General features: G+C 42.3%; 1 protein-coding gene across 3 annotated transcripts in view; it reads left to right on the top strand.

The window, feature by feature from the left end:
- The window catches only part of hspa12a (heat shock protein 12A), a 60,618-nt gene that overhangs the window by 33,991 nt on the left and 2,627 nt on the right, over window positions 1–24,000 (top strand). For 2 of the 3 annotated variants that reach the window (XM_017476029.3, XM_047157842.2), the window contains exons 4-12: window positions 1,052–1,238; window positions 2,141–2,245; window positions 2,333–2,449; window positions 4,632–4,803; window positions 9,865–9,951; window positions 14,971–15,075; window positions 15,831–16,089; window positions 17,066–17,169; window positions 19,801–24,000. The exon at window positions 19,801–24,000 is cut by the window's right edge and continues 2,627 nt beyond it. In XM_017476029.3, coding sequence (XP_017331518.1) covers window positions 1,052–1,238; window positions 2,141–2,245; window positions 2,333–2,449; window positions 4,632–4,803; window positions 9,865–9,951; window positions 14,971–15,075; window positions 15,831–16,089; window positions 17,066–17,169; window positions 19,801–20,438 — 1,774 coding nt within the window. In that variant the 3' untranslated portion in view covers window positions 20,439–24,000. The remainder of the gene's footprint in view (window positions 1–1,051; window positions 1,239–2,140; window positions 2,246–2,332; window positions 2,450–4,631; window positions 4,804–9,864; window positions 9,952–14,970; window positions 15,076–15,830; window positions 16,090–17,065; window positions 17,170–19,800) is intronic. The other variant, XM_053682946.1, reaches the window with a different exon arrangement.

Here is a 24,000-nt window from a genome sequence, read left to right as displayed (position 1 = left end):
TGGGAATGACATTTTCAGCTCAGTTGTAGGAATACACAGCTCTCTTGTGACTAGCTGCTGTAGTGGCCATTCTGACGGGAATGATTTCTCTGCCTTCATGGCAAAATCCCTGAATAATTTAGATTCCGTGCGAGTGTGTGCGTGCGTGCGTGCGTGCGGTTCACTGATTCGTTACATTCGAGTAAATCTGATAAAAGCTATAGGCTGTAGATGACCTCACTAATTTATTATTCATTTCAGCCATTTGAAAACCCGATTGTAACGGTGTGCATTATGGGTAATGCACACAACTGTTCACGGTAACATTTGGGATATAGCCATTAATTGTCCTGTGGTCTCCTGTCCACTGTTTCAAAGTTTGCACACACAGGTCACAGTAATATATAGGGCTGTGACGGTGACCATGACAACCGCACCACCGCGGTGGTAGTTTGCCACCATGGTGGTGGAGTTCCACGTGCGGTGGTGTCATATCACACGCGACGTTAAGGTTTCTGATTGAGTGGGCACTATTACAAGTACAACGTACAACGTTTTGTATACAAGTATTATAATAATAATAATAATAATAATAATAACAGTTACAATATTAATTTGTATTTATAGCCTACTATGTAATCATACTCAAACCTGCCAATCAGGCAAATTCTGCGGTGTCTCAGATGTTACATCGGCGATCTGGGAACATTTTAATGAGAGAAAATCTTGCGACTGTGTTTCACTCCATCTCTTTACTATCCACTTCTCTCCTCTGCGGGTCAATCGTAATACCGTATCCCACAGCGCCATCAGGCTGTTTCTCATTGCAACAACACGACACAACAAGGCTGCATTGAGTTGTTTCAGTTGACGGAAGTGCTAAAATAAAGCCGCGTCTAATGTTTTTATTTAATTTATGCCTATAAAATTATATATATATAATATTATATTTTGGCTAATAATGTAATGGTCCACAAAGTTAATGACTAAACCAGCCTGGTGGTCAAAGCTGCCACCATCACAGTCCTGGTAACATACTGATTGCTATTGGTTGATGTGTTTCTGTTGCTAGGCGCTGGGAGGGCGGTGACCCGGGCGTGTCCAATCAGAAGACGCCGACCACCATTCTGCTGAGTCCTGACAAGAAGTTCCACAGTTTTGGTTACGCAGCAAGAGACTTTTACCATGACCTGGACCCCACCGAGTCAAAGCAGTGGCTCTACCTGGAGAAGTTTAAAATGAAACTTCACACGACTGCGGTACACACACACACACACACACACACACACACACACAAATAATGCCTTACAGGAAACAATACACTTCCATTCGAATTGGGGTCAGGATGGGATGATATTGCGATTATAGTGCAGTATGAATGAATGAGTCTTTACTGATCACGTATACATTACAGCACAGTGAAATTGTTTTCTTCACATCCCGCGGCATGTCAGGAAGCTGGGGTCAGAGCACAGGGTCAGCCATGATACAGCGCCCCCTGGAGCAGAGAGGGTTAAGAGCCTTGCTCAAGGGCCCAACAGTGGCAGCTTGGCAGTTCTGGCGCTTGAACCCCCGAACTTCCGATCAGTAACCCAGAGCCTTAACCGCTAAGCCACCACTACCCCCAAAATCTGTATTATTGTGAACAGAATTTTTGAGCACAGCACCTAATAACAGTTATTGTTATGTCCTGAGGAGGACAGAAGCAGCTTTCTGAGTGTCCTGCTAGAAAATTAAGATTCAGTGTCATTTCAGTGCTGTTGTCTTTGGGTCTTCTTATATTTGAAATGACCTGCTGGACGTTAATCAGGTGTCTCTTAAGCTGTTTTTGTCAGTAGGTGATAGAAAAGTCAAGCAATCTAAACCTAAAGTGAAAATGTGTACATCATTTGCAATATACGTGTAATTATTAATATAAATGTGTCAAACACATTTTTTGTAATAAGGTAGACCCGACAACCTGGGTTATTTATTTATTTATTTATTTATTTATTTATTTAAGCGTTGTGTGCATAGTTTAACGGGAATGTAGCCAATGTACCCAGTATTATAACAATGATTATACATACACCTGAGTGAATTTTATCTCTTCATATATTAAACAGCATTAATATGGCTTTTACTTAGTCTGTGTGTTTTACCTGTTTATTTTCCTCGCCAGAATCTGTCCATCGATACAGACCTCCACGCAGCCAATGGGAAGAAAGTGAAGGCTCTGGATATATTTGCCTACGCTCTGGCCTTCTTCAAGGAACAGGCTCTCAAAGTAAATCCCATTGTGCTGTGCATGTGTGCAGGGATTTATTTTCATTTTGTTGGTGTCTGTCTTACGCTGTGCTCCGGTTGGCTGCAGGAGCTGAGCGACCAGGCGGGGACGGAGTTTGATAACGTCGACGTCAGATGGGTCATCACTGTTCCGGCCATCTGGAAAATGCCGGCAAAGCAGTTCATGAGAGAGGCTGCGTATAAGGTACAGACACGCATGCAGGCATGAAATGTCTTCTTCTGTTTTTCGCATTCTGTTGGGTTTCTCGCGTACAGATCGACTGTCATCAGACTGTGTTAGTGCTGCACCAGTCCCGTATTTCAGTTTTATTGAGTATGATGCCAAGAACAGAGCGCTGAGTATCAACCAACATTCAGTTACGAGTCCTCTTAGGACAGAACCCTGTTCCTGGAGATCTACAGTACCTTCATGAAGACGTCTGTGCCCACCTTACCATCTAATCATTGCCTTAAGGGGTTCACGATCAACTTAAACAGGTGTGTTAGATTTTGGTTGGAGCTGAAACCTGCAGGAAGGTAGAGCTCAAGGAGGGAGAGGCTCCGTGACCACTGTCTTAGGAGTTAAGAGACGTGTCGAAGGTGTGCTGGTGACGTTTTTTGTCACGTTTGGCTTCTGGGAGAATATTTGTCACACACGACTAGCTCTTTCTGTCTTACACACACGTTTATAGAGACCTTCGCTTCATTGCCAATCTTTCTTTCTCACTACCAGGGTACACATTTTTATCTCCATGATCAGCTCGGTATTTGTCGCAGCCTCCTAGTGGATGGGTTTGACATCGCAGCCCTTCTGTAGCTCCTTGTAATGATGCTTTAAAGCTACAGGGTGAGAAAGCGCTAAAGTGCACTAAACTGCATCTTAAACACGAGAGTTTGAGAAGATAGGAGAGCAAATGCCTGAGCGAGGAAAAATAAGCCAAAAGAAAAGTAAAATCGAGAGCGATAAAAGGAGCGAAAGTAAGAAGAGATGAGAGGGGGTTTAATAAATGACCGTGATCTCACCCTTTTACGACACTCTCTTATATGAGCGCCATCTCGACCACCTCCCAACACACACACACACACACACTCAGGCATATTGTCTGGCTCTTTCTCCCCATCCTCCAGTGCAGCACTGTGTGTGTGGCAGGAGACAAGGTTAGAGGAAAGGGAATACTACACGGGTATGGAGAGAGAGAGAAACAGAGGAAGGGAAAGGGAGGATGAACGAAGGAAGAGAAAGGGATCAACAGGTGAGTGCATAAGAAAGACCTGGAAAGAGAGGTATGGACGAGGGAGGGAAAGCGATGGAAGGGAGAGGTTGAGGAAGAAAGGAATACCTGAGAATGAGAGAGGATGAAAGAGTGACAGAGAGGAAAAGTGAAAGACAGGATGAGGGAAGGATTCTCAAATAAACGCATCACTTTTGTGCCTTATTAACAAAGAACACACACATACACACTGAGCTATCACACCATATTATAGAAAGAAAAACACCCAGAGGGAAAGAAGAAGGAAACAAAGACCGAATAGATGAATTTGTAAGTGGATGGATGGATGGATGTTTGGACAGATGGAACACCAGAGCTTGAAGTGTGTAGGGGAGCGTAAGGCGTGGCTGTGTCCTAGATGCTTGCACATGGGAGGGGGGAGGGTGTTGCAGTACGAAGGAGATAAAGAACAAACGGAAGAGAGATAATTACAGATGGAGAGAGCGAGGCATGGGAAGTGAGAACTGCACTCTAGAGAGCACTGGTGTAAAACTGTCTCACTTGATGATGCCCGTCTATAATAAAGCGCGCCATGGATTAAACATGGCTGCTCAAAATAGTGTGTGTGTGGGGGGGGCGGGGGGGGGGGGGGGGGGGCACTGAATTAACGTCAGTGAGAGCCAGCGACATACAAACCTGGATTTTACACACTTCTATTTTTATACACAGAACGTAATGGGGGGAACAATCTAAATGAGGTCAGATTAGAAAGTCCTCCCAAGTCTTTATGGTTTTAATTAAATCCAGCTCGAAATCTATACGGAGCATTTAAAAAAAAAAAAAAAAAAAAAAAAAAAAAATGTTTACCATTTTTGTTCATTGCATCAGAATGCAATGAAATTTGGAGCTTTTAAATACCTTCTGATTTTCTTCTACCTCACCATGCGTGGAAAATAATAATGACCATTAATATCCTAATAATCATTATAACTCCTCTCCATGTGCACATCGTGGCAAAAAAACAACAACCCTGAGATTGTTTTACTCAGGTGGCATGTCACAGAATGGGAAACGTGTCATCATTTCATTTTCACATCATCTTTAACATCCTAACAGCAAAACGTTCAACACCGCTTTGTCTTTTTCCCCCCATCCGTGTCGTGGGTGTGTTTTTAGGCAGGTCTGGCCTCGCGAGACAACCCCGAACAGCTCATCATCGCTCTGGAACCCGAGGCCGCCTCCATCTACTGCCGCAAGCTCCGCTTACATCAGATCATCGACCTCGGCGAGAAGACGTCCGTCAATGGCTACAACGCAACTGAGAACGTGGGGGCGTCGATGGTGCAAGGTTGGTAGCACCTACTTTCTCACACACACACACACACACACACACACACACACACACCTGGATGTTAAGTATGAAATAAATAAACCATCACTCTTAGAGGACCTTGGAGTAGTTTGTCCACATAATTACATTTTAGACCAATACTAAAATTAATAATAATAATAATAATAATAATAATAATAATAATAATTTTTTTAATGACGTTTAAAGTGCTTTACGGTATAGGCAAGAGCATGACAGCTAGGCAGGACATGTAAAATCAACTTAAACGTTAGTAAAATAAGTGAAATCTATAGTGCTATGATGTCTTGGGTGCATGTAAAGAAAATATTTCAAACAAAGATATGTTCCAGAATGTTAAGTGAAGTTTCTATATAATAAATTACCATGGATGATGGATGGGTGCAAAGAATTAAATCATTAATTGGGTTGAAAACTCTTTAAAAATTCATCAAAATTTCAAACATTTCCACAGTTCTTTTATAGACTCTGGCGGTCCGACTTGCTTCAGTTTCTTGCAGGTAATTCCAGAGAACCTTTAATATTTTTTTTTTTTATCTGGAAATGAGATCTATATACTTAATAAAGCAGAAAAGCAATTATCCACATTTTAGAAATTTTTATTTATTTATTTATTTTTAAAAACAACAACATTGAGTTATTCTCAACGCCGGTAAAAAGATGAGTTAAGTTTGAGGGATTTGTTAAGCCGAAGATGTAGACGTTCTGCTGTTCCTGTTCAGGATTTCTCATACACAGCTGGATGGAAGCCCCACTCGTGTCATTTTGGTGATTTGGGAATCCAGTTTGTAAGACGTTTTTTAAAAATTTTTACCCGAAATCAAGCAGTTAACCATCAGTGCAATGACTACTGATTTATTATATTGGTGACACAGTGATCTCTAGAGCGAGGTTTACTAGTTTAAATACTGAACCCCCCTCCTGATGACACATGTTGGTGATGGATGTATACGTTGAGTATCTATAGCATGTCTTTCCCCCTGTTTTTAAACACAGATGGTAAATCAGTACAACTGCCATGCAGGTGCAGGTGTCAGGTCTGATATCGGAAACCTGACGAGATCAGCAGCTCAGTGGGCTTTTACTGCCCCACAGAAACTCTGTGTCACCCGGAAGAGAGATGAGCTCGTCGACTGGGGAGCCGTATATTCACCCTAAACCTCAGGACCGAGAGATGGAAAGATAGAATAAGAGCGCGAGAGAGGGAGGGGTAGATAAAATACTGTTTAAAACAAATTAATATACAAGTTTCGAAATTAATGGATCCGGAAATTGGTGACGTTTATGCGTTGGTCTTCTTTAAGCTCTATATCGATGCGTATGTGTGATTACCACGGACAACGTCGACATGTTTCCACTGTTCAGACAACGTATTTATTCAAAACTCGCTCAGAATGGATGTCTGAGCGCACGTGTGGTATTCCTTCAACATGTTTACGATACGGTTTAAGCAATATGGCATGAGCACGAGTGTACCGGATATCCGCACGGCCGCGATTCGGATGTGGACACGGGGCCGTATCGTGTACGACAGCACGACTGTGAGTGCGATTATTGCTTTTATACAACAGTTGCATAAACAAGAAATGAATATAGAGTGATTTCAAATAGTTTCGCTCCGTCGATGAAAATAGTTCCTAAATATCGGCACTCTTGGAACACCGCTTGTACAACTAGGTGTTGTAGAATTCAAATAAAAACTATATAACATGAATAGAACATGTGTAGGATAAGGAGAAACTTACTGAAGCTGAAGGTTTTGTGGTATCCATGTGTGATCTGGCCCAAAACAGCCCATGATGGCAAAGCACATCCACACATCAGCTGCTTACCTCTGGAAAAAATAGTTCCATCACTGGAAGGTTTATTATACAGATTTTTAAAAGCTTAACGTACAAATCCAGAATAATTCACGAAAGTATTCTGCTAAAATCTTTTTTGAGATCATGTATTGGTTGAATTACACACCTGCCCTTAAACTTCCGTTAGTCGGTCCTTTCCGGAATCTGCAATCACAGAGATTAACGCAAAAAATCCTCAGTATTCGGAGGACCTTGCGATTTTTCAAAATCTCGAGACGTGTCGTGTGACGTCGTCACGCCGCACGTTCCACCAAGCCGTCTTCAGTTCACGTGCATCGAACATGAGTACAGCTATGAGTACGTCACTTGGCGAAAGACCGCGCAAAACAATTTCGTGCGATTGCAATTTCACCCATTCAAGTAGTTTTCTGCAAAAAGAAAAGAAAAAGCAGAAGAAAAACTCGGCGAAATCCTGTACAGATTCATTTATAAGCGAGTTCTGAGAAAAGGAGTTTTCTATCTTTCTCGGAGCAGGGAAATGTTTAGAAGTTGTCTTTGTGGTAATCACACACACATTACAGATGTGCTGGAACGGAATTAAGCTAAAAAAAATAAATAAAAACAAAAACAACAACAAAACACCTGTGTATTCCTTAGAAGGGATGAAAGGAGAACGGGTAGATGTGTAGAAGGTTAAATATTCATGCAGTGTGATTCTTTTCATTCCCTTCCTTTGTGCCATGTTGCTGCTCAAAATCGCCCTTCCAGTAACACGCACATGCACACACACACACACACGGCTCAGACGCACAAAAGTGACTCACACTGCTCAACGATTTTATTTGTTTACCAGCAAATGAAAGAAATCATTGGCAGTCTGAGGTGAGTGTATTTTCAGATGTGAAACTTTCCAGAGGGCATTGATTTGAATTTTTTTTTTTTTTTTTTTATTCCTCCATAAATGCATTTATCCTGAATATATCCAATGCGGCGCTCCCTGAAATCTTGTTAAGTGCTGACTGGGGATTTTGATCATCATTGATGGTGTCAGACAGCATTGAAGTTGGCTATTTGACACCTCGTGTTCCTGGAAGGGGCGTGTCCTGAGCTTCATATGAGAGCGGTTTACATGGAGGTGTTGCCTGGTGCACAGAGCACACATCACTAAAACTGTACGTGCAGAATTATATAATAAATCCACATAAAGAGCGTGTCAGAAATTAAGATGACATGATTTATCGTAAAAGATTAGTCTGAAATTGCTTCCTCACTCACTTACTGTAAAGACAAGGAGCGGTGAGACACCGGAAACACACAATCATGACTTCTATCGCCTGAGCCACATCTCCCTGCAGTTCCCTGGTGTCCCACTGAAGCTCAGCAAGGTTGAGCCTGGTCAGTACCTGGATGGGAGACCTCCTCGGAAAACTAAGGTTGCTGCTGGAAGTGGTGAGGGCAGCAGGGGGCGCTCATCCTGTGATCTGTGTGGGGACTAATACGCCAGTGTAGTGACGGGGACACTGTACTGTAAAATCAGCACCGTCTTTCAGATGAGACGTTAAACCGAGGTCTTGACTCTCTGTGGTCATTACACATCATACACATCTTTTACTTATCGTAAAAGAGTAGGGGTATAACCCCGGCGTCCTGCCGAAATTCCCCCATTGGCCCTTCTGTATCATGGTCCCCTAATAATCTGAATTTGCTACATCACTCTCTCCTCTCGTCTCCAGTGTGTGGTGGGCATTCTGGCGCACTATGGCAGCCGTCACATCTTCCAGGTGGACGCTACACACTAGGGGTGGTTGAGGAGATCCCCCCACACCCCCCCCCCCAAATATTACGTAAAGCGCTGTATAAACATGGACACATACCCTTATAGGCTACCTAGCTGGCCTTTGAAAGTCTGTTGAAATTAGTTTTGTGAGCTAGCTGGCTAGATGTTATGCTAGTTAAATCAGTTAATGCTAGCCACATTATGAAAAGGTAACACTTTTTGTGTTCATTAAATAAGATACTATAGAACTAGCTAATTCTATGCGTAAAGGCTACGTTATAAAACACGGTCTACTTTATTTATTTATTTATTTATTTATTTATTTATTTATTTATTTTATCTGTGATGATGAAAAGATCCACAAGGTATGGCTTCTAGTCGTTCCAGGTGAGTGATAAACACTTGAAGACCTTCTGATCCTGCTAACAGGTGCAACCGGCCTGAAACATTTAGCACACAATCACAGTTGATTTTAATGTCTTCTTACAGAAAAGAACTGGAAAAGGGCGTAAAGAGTGTAGCCCAATGACTAGTCTATCGGTAATGTAATGAATATTAAATGTAAATTGAATATTAGCCTACAGTATACCTCAGAGAAGCTAAATTTATCCCACCAGTATATTGTATGACAGTATTTGAGATAACAGAATTCTGTCATGCCTGTAGCAGTGTTGGGGAGACGCTAACTAAAAGTAGCGACACTTATTAACAATAATAATAACAATGAGTTTCATTTATAGCCCAGGTGTTGTTGTGCATGAAGGTCAGCAGGTGAGGAAAGACCCAGAGATGCACACTGTCTTTCTGTGTTATAGGAAATCCCAATCCTCGCTCTTTTTTTAACAATTTACACTTCCTTTCTGAGGACGGAGAAGCTACAGCTCGGCCCAGGCAGCCCTGTTCTTCTGTTATTATCACGTGTCAGGTTTAAGAGCCGCGTGTCATCCTGCATTACGTGAACGTGTAACTATGGAAAAGGTGGCGTCCTGTGTTGAAGTAATCCACTTTCCATTTCCTCACTGAGCTCATGGAAACGTCTGTGTGAGATTTCCATTTGCAGCCCTGACTGCTGAAGTGAGTGGAAATTACAGCTCACAACATGCACCGCTGCTCATGCTGCTGAGTTCGATCCCAATTAATTTGCAAAGAATATTGTTTATTACAGGTATTTGCTTGATACAAACGACCCATTTTTATACTTGGTAAGCATCCGAATGCAGAGATAATGCAGGGTAAAACGTTTGATGTCGTACCATCGTCTGTACAATTGGCATGCAAGCAGTGAGCACTCAGCTAATTAACATTTCCAGGAAGATCATTCCTGTAGACTAGATGATGCGTCTCCTGTTTCTGTCATCCTGTTGCCTTGCTGCTCTAATGTCACACAAACATTCACAGCTTCATGAGCACTTTTTCTTCCACCTCCTCACACGCACTCCCTCTCTCTCTGTCAATAACCAGCCAAGGAACACGTGCGTCGCAACCGGCAGAGTCGCACCTTTCTGGTGGAAAATGTCATAGGAGAGCTCTGGTCCGAACTCAGTGAAGGTAGAGTTTCAGTTCTCTCTCTTTCTATCTCTCTCTCTCTCTCTCTCTTGCTGTTTGATTTTCTCTCTTCCTTCTTCGTTCATTTGATTCTCACTCTTGCTGTGACACTGTGTTTTTGTTTTTGTTTTGTTTTTTTCTTTCTAACGCTAATCTCATGCAGAATGAAATGCCGCCTCCTCTTCACACACGCATAGATGCACTCACCAGGCACTTTAAAAGGAACATCTGTACACCTTCTCATTGCATGAATTCAAGCAGTGCAACGCATAAAATCACATTTAAGGTCACCCCCACCCCCACCCCATTCTCACGTATGATGTGAACATTAATGGCCTGTATCTTGCATGATTTTACGCACCAAAACTGAACAGAAAGCAAGATTGGAAAACGACCGTTCGATAATTTTCCAATCTTCAACTGTCCGGTTTCGTTGACCGTGTAACCAGTGTAGCCTCAGATTCCGGTTGTTGGCTTACAGGAGTGGAAGCTGATCTTCTGCTGTTGTAGCCCGTCCGCCCTCAAGCTTTGATGTATTGTACATTCTGAGATGGTTTTCTGCTCACCACGGTTGTAAAGAGTGGTTATTTAAGTTTAATCAGCCTTCCTGTCTGCTTGAACTAGTCGAACCATTCTCCTCTGACCTCCCTCAACATCAAGGCACGTGCTGGGGTTTTTTTTTTTGTTTGTTTTGTTTTCGTTTTGCACGATTCTGTGTAAACTCTAGAGACTACTGTGCATGAAAATCCCAGGAGATCCATAGTTTCAGTAAAAAAATCAAACCAGCCCATCTGGCACCAACAACCCTACCATGGTCAACGTCACCAAGATCACATTTTTTCCCCCTTTCTGATGTTTGATGTGAACATAAACATAAGCTCTTGACCTGTATCTGCATGATTTTTTTTTTTTTTTTTGCACTGTACTCCTGCTAAATGATTGGTTGATTTTGTACAAGTACATGAATGAAGTGATGTTCCAAATAAAGTGGCCAGTGAGAGTAGCTGGATGGATAAATGTATAGATGAATTAATATATGGCGGGATAGACAAATAGATGGCTGAACAGGTAAGTGGATGGATGGGAGGTCAGGCGATAGACAGCATGGATATGACCAGATAGATTTGAACAGACCTACAGATTGGTGATAAATTATATGAAAATACAACATAGTGGGGTTAGTAATGTGTTAGACCACCATGAGCCACCAGAACAGCTTCATTGTGCCTTGGTACAGATTCTACAAGTCTCTGGAACTGTACAACAGGGACGAACTTCTTCCAAAAGATATTCGCTCAGGTAATTTTTTTTTAATGATGTTGGAGAAGGCTAACATGTCAGTCCAAAATGTCCCGTAGGTATCTACTAGGGTTGGAATCGGGCAAAAATGAAAGGCATAGTATATGATTTTCATCCTCATGAATTATTCAGTGAGCCCTACCCTGTGAATGGGGGTGGAGTCATCCATCAGGATAGAAAGGTTTTATCGTAGGATAAAGGTGATCAGTCAGAAGAACGTTGTATAGATTGTCAGCAGCTCTTCCCTCGCATTTTCACCCATACAGCGATTTTATCACCAGTAGGTGTTCCTGCTACTGGTTGCCATTTGCCGTTAAAATGAAACATTCTTGAGGGCGAGCGTTTGTATATAAAATTCACCAGTGTGTATATATGCACCACATCCTACGAGATGAAGGAGAAAGCAGTGTGTGTTATTTGCCACTGTGCCCATCTGCAGCAAAAGTGTAAATAATCCAGACTCGCAGGCAGCATGGCGGATCATGGATCATGTGCGCTCTACTGTCTTCACTCCCATTGGTAATGATAACGAGTCACATATACAATACATTACAGCACAGTGAAATTCTTTTCTTCGCATACCCAGCATGTTAAGAAGTTGGGGTCAAAGCACGGGGTCAGAGCGCAGGGTCAGCCATGATACGGCACCCCTGGAGCAGAGAGGGTTAAGGGCTTTGCTCAAAGGCCCGACAGTGACAACCCGGCAGCGCTGGGGCTCGAACCCCCGACCTTCTGATCAGTAACCCAGAGCCTTAACCTCTAAGCCACCACTGCCCCCATTAGTAGTCACTGCACCAAGTCGCTCCAAATTTGCATAAAGATAAACTTTTCTCAACTTTGTCGCGTGGCTGGACACGCCCACATCTAGTCGCCAGCCGTCGCTCATGTCGACGGAAGTCACCAGCTCTCATTGAAAATGAAGCCGGTGTGGAGTGGAGCCAAACCATGGTGGCAAAATAAATACACTTACATCTACAGTATTAGCGGGTGTCATTTCAGGCGAAGTGATTTGAAGTCTCTATCAAAAACACACATTCATCATAGTTCAGTAGGCCAGGAATTAAGAATAACATCAAGCTGAACCCTGTAAGCGGAAAAAAGAAAACACACCAGTCAAGGGTTTTTAATAGATTAAATATATGCCTGGTGAAGAGGAAGGTTATTTAGTCTTCGTTTGAAAATGAAATTTATTTCCCCTACAGCATAACAGAGCGGTAGGACTTTTGTCACCTGTCTGTAAATGGAGGGACGGGTATATTGGTGGATGGATGGAAGGATAGTTAAATAGATAAATGGAAGATAGATACAAAAATTAGGAAGATGGACTGGTGGATACAGTGGGGGAATTAAGTATTGTACGTGTCAACATTTTTTTTTTTCAGTAAATATATTTGCAATGAGGCTATTCACATGAAATTTTCACCAGACTGTGGTGAGATTCACTCAAGAAATCCACAAATATAAAGAATTTACAACATTAAAGTCCATAAGTAAAGTTATGTTTAATAAAGCGGAATGACACGGGGGGGGGTATTGAACACGCTAAGAAAAAACAGTTCTCCGAGGCAAGATGAGGCAAGGAACCAGCTGAAATCCGTAAGTAATTTATACCCCCTATCTGTGCAAATTATTATCAGCTGGGTTAGTAAATTGATGGTCTTTAAAAAAGCTTTTCATTACCAAAGTATCACACAAGAAACATCTCATGATGGGTAAAAGCAAAGAGCTCTCCCAAGACCTTCGCAACCTTATTGTTACCAAACGTATTGATGGAATCGGATACGGACGTATTTCAAAACTTCTGAATCCTCCAGTAAACACCATTGGAGCTATTATCCACAAGCGGAAGCAATATCACTCCGTCATCAACTGGCCACGGACAGGAGCTCAACGCAATATTTCTGACCAGAGAGTCGGAGAATAGTCAGAACAGTAGCACAAGAGTCAAGGACCACTCAGAAAGCGCTCCAGAAACACTTGGAGGCAGCAGGTACCATCGTCACAGAGAAAACAATAGGAAATGCACTCTAGTGCTCACGCTCACCCGCAAGATTCCATTACTAAAGAAAAGGCATGGCGCAGCTCGTATAAAGTTTGCTACAACTCCTTTGGACAATCCTATGAAATACTGGGAGAGTGTAGTCTGGTCAGACGAGAGCAAAATTGAACATTTTGTCTGTCATACTACACACCATGTTTGGAGAAGAAATGTCACTGCACATCACCCTAAAAACACTACACCAACAGTGAAGTTTGGGGGTGGAAGCATCATGCTGTGCGGCTGTTTTTCATCACATGGTAACTGGCAGACTTCATATAATTGAAGGAACGATGAATGGAGGCCTTTACCGGGAGATTCTTGAGAAGAATCTGCTGCCATCCACCAGGATGATGATGAGATGTGGTGGACTTTCCAGCAGGACAACGATCCAAAACATACAGCAGAGGAAACTCTCAACTGGTTTCAGAGGGAAAAAAATCCAGGTGTTAGAACGGCCCAGTCAATCACCTGACTCCAATCCGATTGAACAAGATTTAAAGACAATATGTTTAGAAGAACGGGCCAAAATCACACCTGAATACCGCGGCCCATTAATTTCTTCATACAGGAAGCGTCTTGAAACCGTCATTACAAACCAACAGGCTTCTCCACTAAGTATTCGATATATTTTAGTTAGTGTGTTCAATACTTTTTACCTGTGTCATTCCTCTTTATTACGCACAACTTTATTTATGGACTTTAATGTGTGGATTTCTTTATATGTGTGGATTTCTTGAGTTAATAATATAAAAGTCTGTTGAAAATTGCATGTGAATAGCCTCATTGGAAATATATTTACTAAAAAAAAAAAATGTTGACACGTGCAAGACTTATTTCCCCCACTGTAGGTTGATGGATGGATGGATGGATGGATGGAGGGATAGCTACACACATAGTCAGGTGCCTCATCCACCAATAAATGATTACTTATTTCTCTGTGGACTAGAAAAATGAAGGCGGGCCATCTTTCTTAACGGCCCAAAACGTGCAGCTCCAAGATTGTGAACTGCTGAAGTACGACATTTAACCCCTTTAGATCCTATTTTTGAGCAATTTCACATTCTTTATTTTTAGGTTTCTAACATTTTAAGTTCCAAGGTTAGAAATACAATATTAATTTTAGGACATCCTGGGCTAGCTGAACATCTTCAGTTGATGGCATGTCCTAAGAGAATTTGGACATTATCTTCTTCACCACTAAACACCAAAATTATCTGGTGAAATGAATACATTTTTAGCATGGTTTCAGCAGTGTGAGATTTTTAGAAATAAAAAGAGTAGGGTTTGCATGATGTAGAGCTTTAATGGGAGATAGTACAGTGAGGGGAAATAATGTGTGTAAAATGTTTTATATGAATTTTATCCCGTAACCTGTATACTGTAGTACAGTGATCATGCCAGTAGGTTCAGCCAAAATAAGATCACTGCAGTGATGTAAATACATCTAGAGTGCTTTGAAGCCCATTCTGGACTTTTATGACTTTATACAGACTATATCCCTCTGTTTGTATCTGAGGGGGTTTCAGTGCCTAATTAAATGAGTCCAAAATCTATTGCTCACTACATTATCACTGCTATTTCTCTATAAAAAAAAAAAAAAATCTGTTGTGGCTCGACCTGTAGTCAATCACAGTCGTGTGTGTATATCATGACCTCTCATGACCTCTATTTCCTGTTCCCAGGCGACAGATATGTGGTGGTGGATTGTGGAGGAGGGACGGTGGACCTCACGGTGCATCAGATCCGTATGCCTGAAGGTCACCTGAAGGAGCTCTACAAGGCCTCGGGTGAGTCATGTTTATTTAGTAAGTGCATTCAAAATTATGACTATAGAACGCTGCATAAGCTGGTTGAATTAATTATTAAAGATAAAACCATAATGAACGTTTAAAAAAAGAGATCAAATTAAACACAAATACAACAAAGGGAATGGTACTGTTGGAGGACACAAATCAGTCTGTACAGGATTTTTGTTTTTTTGTTTTTTTTTGGGGGGGGGGGGGGGGGGGTTAGATTGTTGCTGCCAAAAATGCTTGATTTTGCTGCGGGTATTTTCAAAATTTGTTGAGTGTTTTTAAAAAGTCAATTTGAAAATTACTTGAATCGGCGAAATTGCAAGTGCACAAAATTATTTTACGCGCAGTGATGTTTGTTGGGAAATGAGACCTTTTAGCTGTACTCATGTTCGACGCATATGAATGGAATAGGCTGAATGACGTCACGCGGTGCATTGTGATGACGTCACATGACTCATCTTGACACAAATCTTTGGAAAATCCAATTATGTAATTATGTAAAATAACTTGTTCTTCATAATTACCTGTGTGACAAAGATTTTACCAAGGGTGCCAATAATTCATTGGCATTGGGATTGGCATTTTGCAGCATCACTTCAACTGTCTCTCCTTAATTTCTGCTATGAAAGACGCATTGCCCTCACTGACCTGTGCCTGTAAGATGATTAGTATTGATCTCTCTCTCACTGTCGTGCACTCTCGTGCTCTCTCTCTCTCTCTCTCTCTCTCTCTCTCTCTCTCTGCAGGGGGTCCATATGGTTCGATCGGCGTCGACTATGAATTTGAGATGCTGCTCTGCAAGATCTTTGGTCAGGATTTTATCGATCAGTTTAAGATAAAGAGACCGGCTGCGTGGGTGGACCTGATGATAGCGTTCGAGTCCCGCAAGAGAGCTGCGGCCCCCGACCGCTCCAACCCACTCAACATCAACCTGCCCTTCTCCTTCATCGACTACTACAAGAAGTTCCGCGGCCACAGTGTGGAGCACGCGCTGCGCAAGAGCAAGTGAGTGGGCGGAGTCACAGGGTCAGGTCTCTTCGGCACTGTTCAGATTTGTTTATTTATTTCTTTATTTTCGGGCAGCCACGCATCTAGGCATCAGTGTAGGTTATAGATGGTAGAGATATGGGTAGATGAACAGATATCTCAAGCTGGTCGTTTGATCGCAATAATCGTTCAATAGTGCATTAAGGGAAAACTGCTGTTAAAACCAAATAAAACTTTTTATCACGATAATGGGATTAAATGAGGAATTTATTTCTTGTTTCCTGCCTCAGTGGTCTGACTCAGATAAAGTGTCCACTCCAAGCAACACTTCCAAAATTGCTTAATTACAGACGATTTGCACAAATTGTGTGAACACAGCTGTGCTCTCTTGCTGACTCGTGGTCTGTGTGGCAAACGCGTTATCGTTATAGACCGTCAGCTGTGTCATGGCCTACTGTGTCTAAAGCAGCTCTACTGCGCCGTTCCAAATCCATCACAGTATTGCCCAGTTAAGTGTTTTATTTGACGCCGTTCGGGTTTGTGCCCTTTGGTTTTAAACCGTTTACGAAGGAGGTTTAGGCTAATGGCTTTGGGTAGAAGAATAATGAAAGCTTCAAATGTCACCTAAAGGAGCAGTAAATGGAAAAAGGACCGGACGGTAGAAATCAGCACGTCCAGAATGATGAGACTATACGGTTTGTGATGATGTATTAAAAAACAACAACCTGACAATTAGCGTGCTAATTGCGTTATGTTGCCCCAAGAAGGGGTACATGCCGACAGATCAGTATCTTGACTCTCTTAATGCGGTCTTCTGAGTGGGGAAGCTTATTTCTCTGGATTGTGTACACGCCGTCTCTACTATTAGATATTTGAGTGTTTGCATTAACAATATTTTGTTTCTGTTTACTGGTGCCGAAGAAACTAAGCACAATAATGATTATTAACATTAATGATGATATAAGTAAGTCTTTTTCTCTGTGATTGTGTGTAGTGTGGACTTTGTAAAGTGGTCATCTCAGGGCATGTTGAGGATGAGCCCGGATGCCATGAACGCTCTGTTCAAGCCCACCATCGACCACATCATCCGGCACCTCAGTAAGTGTCTGTCTATAGACTCCATCTCTTCCTTGTACCGAGTAAACAGAATCGGATGGTTAGCACTCTCCTCTATAACCTTCTGTAACCATAGCAACAATTATGCGTTTTTAAAACAAAAACGCACTAGTGTAAACAGGGCCTTTTTGCTTACAGTACGCATAGATCCACCACTAAGGGAAAGAACATAAAGCCTGATTTTATGCCATAAAAAGACTATATTTAATGCAGTATGTAATTTTTTTTTGTTTTTTTTTAGAAGCTAGAAAATGTATAGTGAGAGAACTGGCTTGATGCCCGAGTAGCAATTTATCAAACTGATTCAGGTTTAAACATTCCCTTTCTGTGAGACACATGGGCTTCTATACGTTTTGATTTCAGAAGCCGGTTCTGTATTGTAAATACAGTTGTGCATGCACTGTGCGCATGATTTTAATTTATTCTCCAGTCCCTCCAGGATTGCATGATTTTGCGGTTGCAGAGATTAAAGCAAAATCAAGCGATATTAGGAGGAGATTGCAATCGTTTAACATTCCCGCAGATTTCGGCCAAGACGCGTCGTGCGACGTCATCACAACGCGCATCCAGTCAAATCTTTGATTCACGTGCGTCGAAAATGCGTACAGCTAAAAGGTCTCGTTTGAGTAAGTGTGTAGGAATTCTCGGTGCAGGTCGGGAATTTGTGTTCCTCTAACTTGTGGTGTACCTCAGGGCTCGATTTTGGGCCCGCTGCTTTTCGTTGTATTCGCTCCCTTTAGGTTTGATTTTTCAGAAGCACGACGTTTCTTATCGTTTTTACGTGGCCGATACATGGGTGTACCTCCCTTTGAAACATGGGCGAAATTTTGACATGTCCTCTTTGTTGAACTGTCTTGCAGAGGTAAAGATGCTGGCTGGCAGCCAATTTTCTAACATTGAATGACTCGAAAATTAAAATGGTAGTTTTCTATTACACGGATAAATAACCACCTGGGTCCTTTATCTGTGAATTCTCATGCTCATGTAAAAAAATTTGGGAGCGATTTTTGATAACGGCCTTCAATTCGATAAACAAATCAATTCAGGGGTGAAGAGTGGTTTTTATCATCTCAGATCCATTGGGAAATTGAAAGCGTTTTTTATCAGTAAAAGACTTGGAGACAGTAATTCATGCTTTTATTTCCTCTAGGCTGGATTATTGTAGCTCGCTGTACCTTGGTGTGGCTCGGTCCTCTTTATCCCGGCTTCAATTGGTACAAAACACTGCTGTCAGGTTTCTTACAGGAACTAGAGAGAGAGGGAATATTTTTCGCCCGTTTCTGGCTTCACGTCACTGGCTGCCGGTCGAATATCGTGTTAGGTTTAAGGTTTTATTCTGTGTGCATAAGGGGTTAAATGGCCAGGCTCCACAATACATAACAGATCATCTTCTCCACCAGAACTGTTTTAGGCCCTTAAGGTCTTCATATAGGTTGATGCTGACCGTCCCACGGTCTCGTTTGATCGATTCACCATTGCCGTAGTACAATATTCAACATGGATTTAACTCTCGCAATACTTTTTATATGTTTAATAAAGTGTCGAGACTTGTAATGTTGAAGCGTTTTTCAGTTATTCAATTAACTAAAATCCCTTCGTCGGCACATAAGGATTCTGGAAAATTCCCTATTTTCTAATTCTCTGAGGAGCATGTTTATGACTTGCCATATCCTCCAACATGCTGACCCACTTGTACAGTGACATTAAATTAAATTGGAGCAAATTTCTCCACTTTCAGGAGCAGGAATGCTTCTGTTGAGAATAAACCAAGGTGGAAAAAAAATATTCAAATTTAAATTCACCACGCAGAGAAGACGAGTGCGCCGCTCTGTGCTGAGTGTGATGCATGCGGTCCCGGTTCAGTAAGTCGGTCAGGATGTGGGTCACTCTGCTTCTCAGTGGGCCGCTCAGCGATGGCCGTAGTGTGCTCCGAAATAAAACATGACGAGCCAGTGCTGCATTTTTACAACCTGTGATCCGGTAGTATACGTATGCCAAGTCTGTTTATTTTTAATCTTCTCTCGGAAAGGACATAAGCAAAGCTAGAAGTGAAGAACAGAAAGATTTGTTCGTTTTACCTGTTATTAAATGTGCACAGGGTTCAATCAAGGTGCTTGAATTTGGCTTTTTGAAATTGAAGTACTGGAAAACCTTGAAATTAGACTTTTTTTTTTTAAAGAGTGGCTTAGTGGTTATCACATTTACCTCAAACCTCCAGGGTTGGAGGTTCGATTCCTGCAGCCGCCCTGTGTGTGCGGAGCTTGCCTGGTCTCCTCGTGCTTCAGGGGTTTCCTCCCCAGTCCAAAGACGTGTTGTAGGCTGATTGGCTCTAGGCTCTTAATTGTCTGTAGTGTGTGAATGTGTGTGTGATAGTGCCCTGCCATGGGTTGGCACCCTGTCCAGGTCGCCCGCCTCATGCCTTGAGTACCCCGGGATAGACTCCAGGCTCCCTGCGACCCTGTGTAGGATAAGTGGTACAGAAGATGGATGGACACCTCTTGTGTAGTCCTTGAAAACAAAAAAAAAATAGTGTTTGAAACTCCTGGAATTTCATTATGAAGAATCCGTCCAAACCCTGTGTGCAGTAAATGTATGTTTTTGTCTTCCCCACAGAGGAACTGTTTGAGAGGCCTGAGGTGACAGACATCAAGTTCCTGTTCTTGGTGGGGGGTTTCGCAGAGTCGCCGCTCCTGCAGAAGGCGGTGCAGGACATGTTGCAGGGGCAGAGCCGTGTCATCATCCCCCACGATGTGGGTCTGACCATCCTGAAGGGAGCCGTGCTGTTCGGTCTGGACCCGGGCGTGATCAAGGTACGCCGCTCGCCACTCACCTACGGCGTGGGTGTGCTCAACCGCTTCGTGGAAGGGAAGCACCCGCCTGAGAAGCTGCTGGTGCGTGATGGCACCCGCTGGTGCACTGATGTCTTCGATACGTTCATATCAGCCGACCAATCGGTGGCTCTGGGTGAAACGGTGAAGCGCAGCTACACACCAGCCAAGCCTTCGCAGCAGGTCATCGTCATCCACGTGTACTGCTCAGAGCGGGAGCGCGTAGGCTTCATCTCCGATGCCGGCGTGCGAAAGTGTGGCACCCTGCGCCTCGACGTCAGCGGCACAGAGAGTCCGGCAGCGGGGGTACGCCGTGAGATCCAGACGCTCATGCAGTTCGGCGACACCGAGATCCGAGCAATGGCCATCGACGTCGCCACCAACCGCACGGTCAAGGCCAGCATCGACTTCCTCGGCCAATGAGAGAGAGAGAGAGAGAGTGGAGGAGAGAAAATGAAGGAAATTGCACCAACCCTTTGGCTGGAGATCTACTTTCCTACAGAGTTTAGTCCCAGTACAGTGCGAATAGAGCCGATTCAGCTAATCATATCCTCCTGAGAGTACCGAGAAGTCGGAGATTATTCTATTATATTACAGTTGGAAAGTGGATCTCCAGGAAGGGGATTGGCTGCTAGACAATTACAACAAATTTAACAGCAGTAACTTAAAGGAAAACTCCAGCATCGTTTCAACCTCATCTCTATACAGACTACATCTGTAGTGTATGCATAATTAACATAGCAAAGAAGTGCAACATCTTTTCGTTTTGTTTTTTTTGTGTGTGTGTGTGTGTGTTCGTTTGTTTTTTTCTCTCTATACAATACAATGCAATTTCCCATCCCTGGTCCTGGAGAACCCCATGTGCTGCACATTTTAGTGTTTTCCCTGCGCTAACACGCCCACTTCAACTCAGGAAGGGCTGTTAATTAGCTGACGAGTTGAATCACATTTGTTAAGAGCAGGGAGAGCACCAAAATGTGCAGGACAGGGGGATCTCCAGAACCTGTGCTCTACAGGGAATCCTGTTTACTCAAAAAATAAATAAATAAATCACTTATAATAGAACTGTCTCGGGGCAGCTGTTAAGGGAGTCGATAAATATTTATGCGAAACGTATTTCACGAAAAAAAAAAAAAAAACACTTGGAAGAATTTGAGGTTCTGTTTCTTACCAAATGAATCCGAGTAGCTCAGTGATCACATCAGGTTCTTGATGGTTTCGCGGTCTCCATGTGCCTTCAGGACTCCTGACGCCAGTGTTGTCGAGGCCATTTCGCTCTGGACGTGTTTCTGAAGCATTCTTAACACGCACTTAAAAAAAAATGTTCCTTACGCAACCGATACGTTCCCACACACGTTTAACGTCGCTTAACGTTTAGCGCGTAACGTCACTGTCCGAGGTTGTACTTGCGGTATACAGTTGTGTATTTGAAACATTTATTGCGAAGTTAACATCTGCCCCGTTGTAAGCAGGTCGCGAGTGTTTTCCGTTCTTCTATCGGTGTAAACAAATGTCAAAAATGTGTTAATCACGCAAGCATGACGTGTACAGTAAGTAGAGATTCGGTCGGAAACATGCAGGAGTGTTCCTTTAACAGCTGTAGTGTGCTTATGTATTATTTGAAACTGGAGGAACTAGAGCCCACTGTTAGTGTGGGCTGTTTGCTGATTTTACCGTGTGTTCACTTCATGACCTCCCAAACCCGTGCCGCTCTTTTTGTTATTCTTACCAAAATGACCAACAATCTAGTCAAGGGTTTAAAAAAAAAAAAAAAAGGAAAAAAAAAAGCAAGAAAAACTTCATGTAAACTTCACGTAGCTGGTTCAGATCGCTCTTGCTTTTTTCTTTCACCCGATCAGTTCTTAAACGCTGACGTAAGTAAGCATTGAAATTTGATTGGCTGTGACTGCCACGTATGTGCTTCCAAACAGACTGAGGAGGAAATTTCATTCTGACGTTTTCTTCGCTCTTTAGGCTTCGAGGGAAAGAGCAGAGGAGCCAGGCTTTGATGAGTTCAGCCGGATATTAAGAAAAGGCTCGTTTTCAGGCAGAGTCGCAAAAGGTTTATTCTGCTGCGTCCGGCTATTTAAAGAGTATTTATCCAGGCAAAATATCTTATCCTATCAAATAAAGATTTGATCCTTTTCGTGAAATCCTCATAGGGCTGTATTCAGAGGTATTCAGAGGTGTGACTTACGTTGAAAAATCCCCTCAGTATTTATGCAGGGAAAGTATTAAGACAATTGAATCTCTGAGATGATCGATACCTGTCTGCAGCTCACACCTTTCGTGGTTGCCAGAGATTGTCAATAGTGTCAACACTACACTTTTTTTTTTTATTTTTATATCGAGCTCTTGTATTAGTTCAGACTAATACAGTGTTGTGCGACCCCAATTCCCGAAAATGTCGGGACGCTGTGTAAAATGTAAATAAAAACAGAATGCAATGATTTGCAAATCTCCTAAACCCGCAAATCTCCTAAAACACCCCCCCCCCCCCCCCATCCCAACTTTTTTGAGACGTGTTGCCATGGAATTCAAAATGACCTTATGTTTTTTGTTTTTTGTTTTTTCCTTAAAACGGTATATTTCCTCAGTTTAAACATCTGATATGTTTTCTTTGTTCTGTTGTGAATAATGTACGTGTTTAGGAGATTTGCAAATTACTGTATTCTGTTTTTATTGACATTTTTACACAGTGTCCCAACTTTTTTTTTGGGAATTGGGGTAGTGTAAATAAGTATCTAACAGTATATGAATAAATTATTTTTTGTGTGTGTGTGTATTTACATCCCAAAACATGGTTGAAATTAGACGACGGTACTTAGACAATTAGACGCTTGGTGGTTAACACGTTTGCCTCGCACCTCCGGGGTTGGGGGTTCGAATCCCGGCTCCATGGAGTTTGCATGTTCTCTCCATGCATGTGTTGTAAGCCGATTGGCATTTCCAAATCGTCCGTAGTGTGTGAATGGGTCCGATTGTGCCCTGCGATGGGTTAGCACCCCGTCCAGAGTGCCCCGAGTTCCCTGGGATAACCTCCAGACTGCACTGTGACCCTGTGCAGGAAAAGTGGTAAAGAAAATGGATGGATGAGTCAAAACATGCAAGGAAAACAGACCTAAATTTAAAGTTCAGGATTTAAAGTGAGCCACGCCTCTGTTTAAGCAAAATTCAACCCACGTCCAAGTAGCGGTTAAATCTGGAGTTACGTCTGAGGTGTGACGATTAACTACACGAATAACTCTGAATACAGCCCAAAATCTTTGAAGGTATTTTTCTTCGAATTTAAGGCGTATTTAATTATTTTACCTCATAATTCCAGGATGGACCACAGTCACAGCGCAGCTACGCACACAAATCCTGTAGGGCAGAGAGAAAGAAAACGTGATGTGAGCATTTTAACCAGCTGTCTCTCTGAGCCACATCTCCGTCTTAACCCTATTTACGCTTTTATTTAAGGAAAGGAAATCATTGAGTCGTTACTGCAAGTAAAGTGTGCCGTTCTGAGCGTGAGGAATGTAAGCCTGGACCTGAGAGTTTATAGGAGTTAAAGGGATGTTTAGGACTCCAAAATCCAGTTTTTCAGCTACAAATCTACAGTATTTTTCGCTCAAAATCCTAGTTTCTACGTTCATGTCGAATTTTTTCAGCTCGGCAAATGGCTGACGTTACTCCAGCAAAATGTCGAGGTCTATCCATTCAAACCTCAGCTGTTAGTAGCAGAGCTCTGAGCTCATCCTTCATCATGGTCGCTAAAATACGGCAAAACCCCGACATGATCCAAGCTAGTGAAACCTCGATATAGTTTTTTTATTATTATTATTTATTTATTTTTTCCCTTCTTTTTTTTTTTTTTTTTTTTTTTTTTTTTTTTTTTTTTTTTTTAAGTTTGCTCATTGGTGCTCAGAGATTGTGTCTGTTTGGTGCAGCTCTTAATAAAGACTAACACTTTTTTTTATTTTTTATTTTTATTTTATTTTCA

This window comes from Ictalurus punctatus, chromosome 9 (assembly GCF_001660625.3).
Source record: "Ictalurus punctatus breed USDA103 chromosome 9, Coco_2.0, whole genome shotgun sequence".
Taxonomy (NCBI): domain Eukaryota; kingdom Metazoa; phylum Chordata; class Actinopteri; order Siluriformes; family Ictaluridae; genus Ictalurus; species Ictalurus punctatus.
This window is presented reverse-complemented; position numbering and strand designations above follow the sequence as displayed.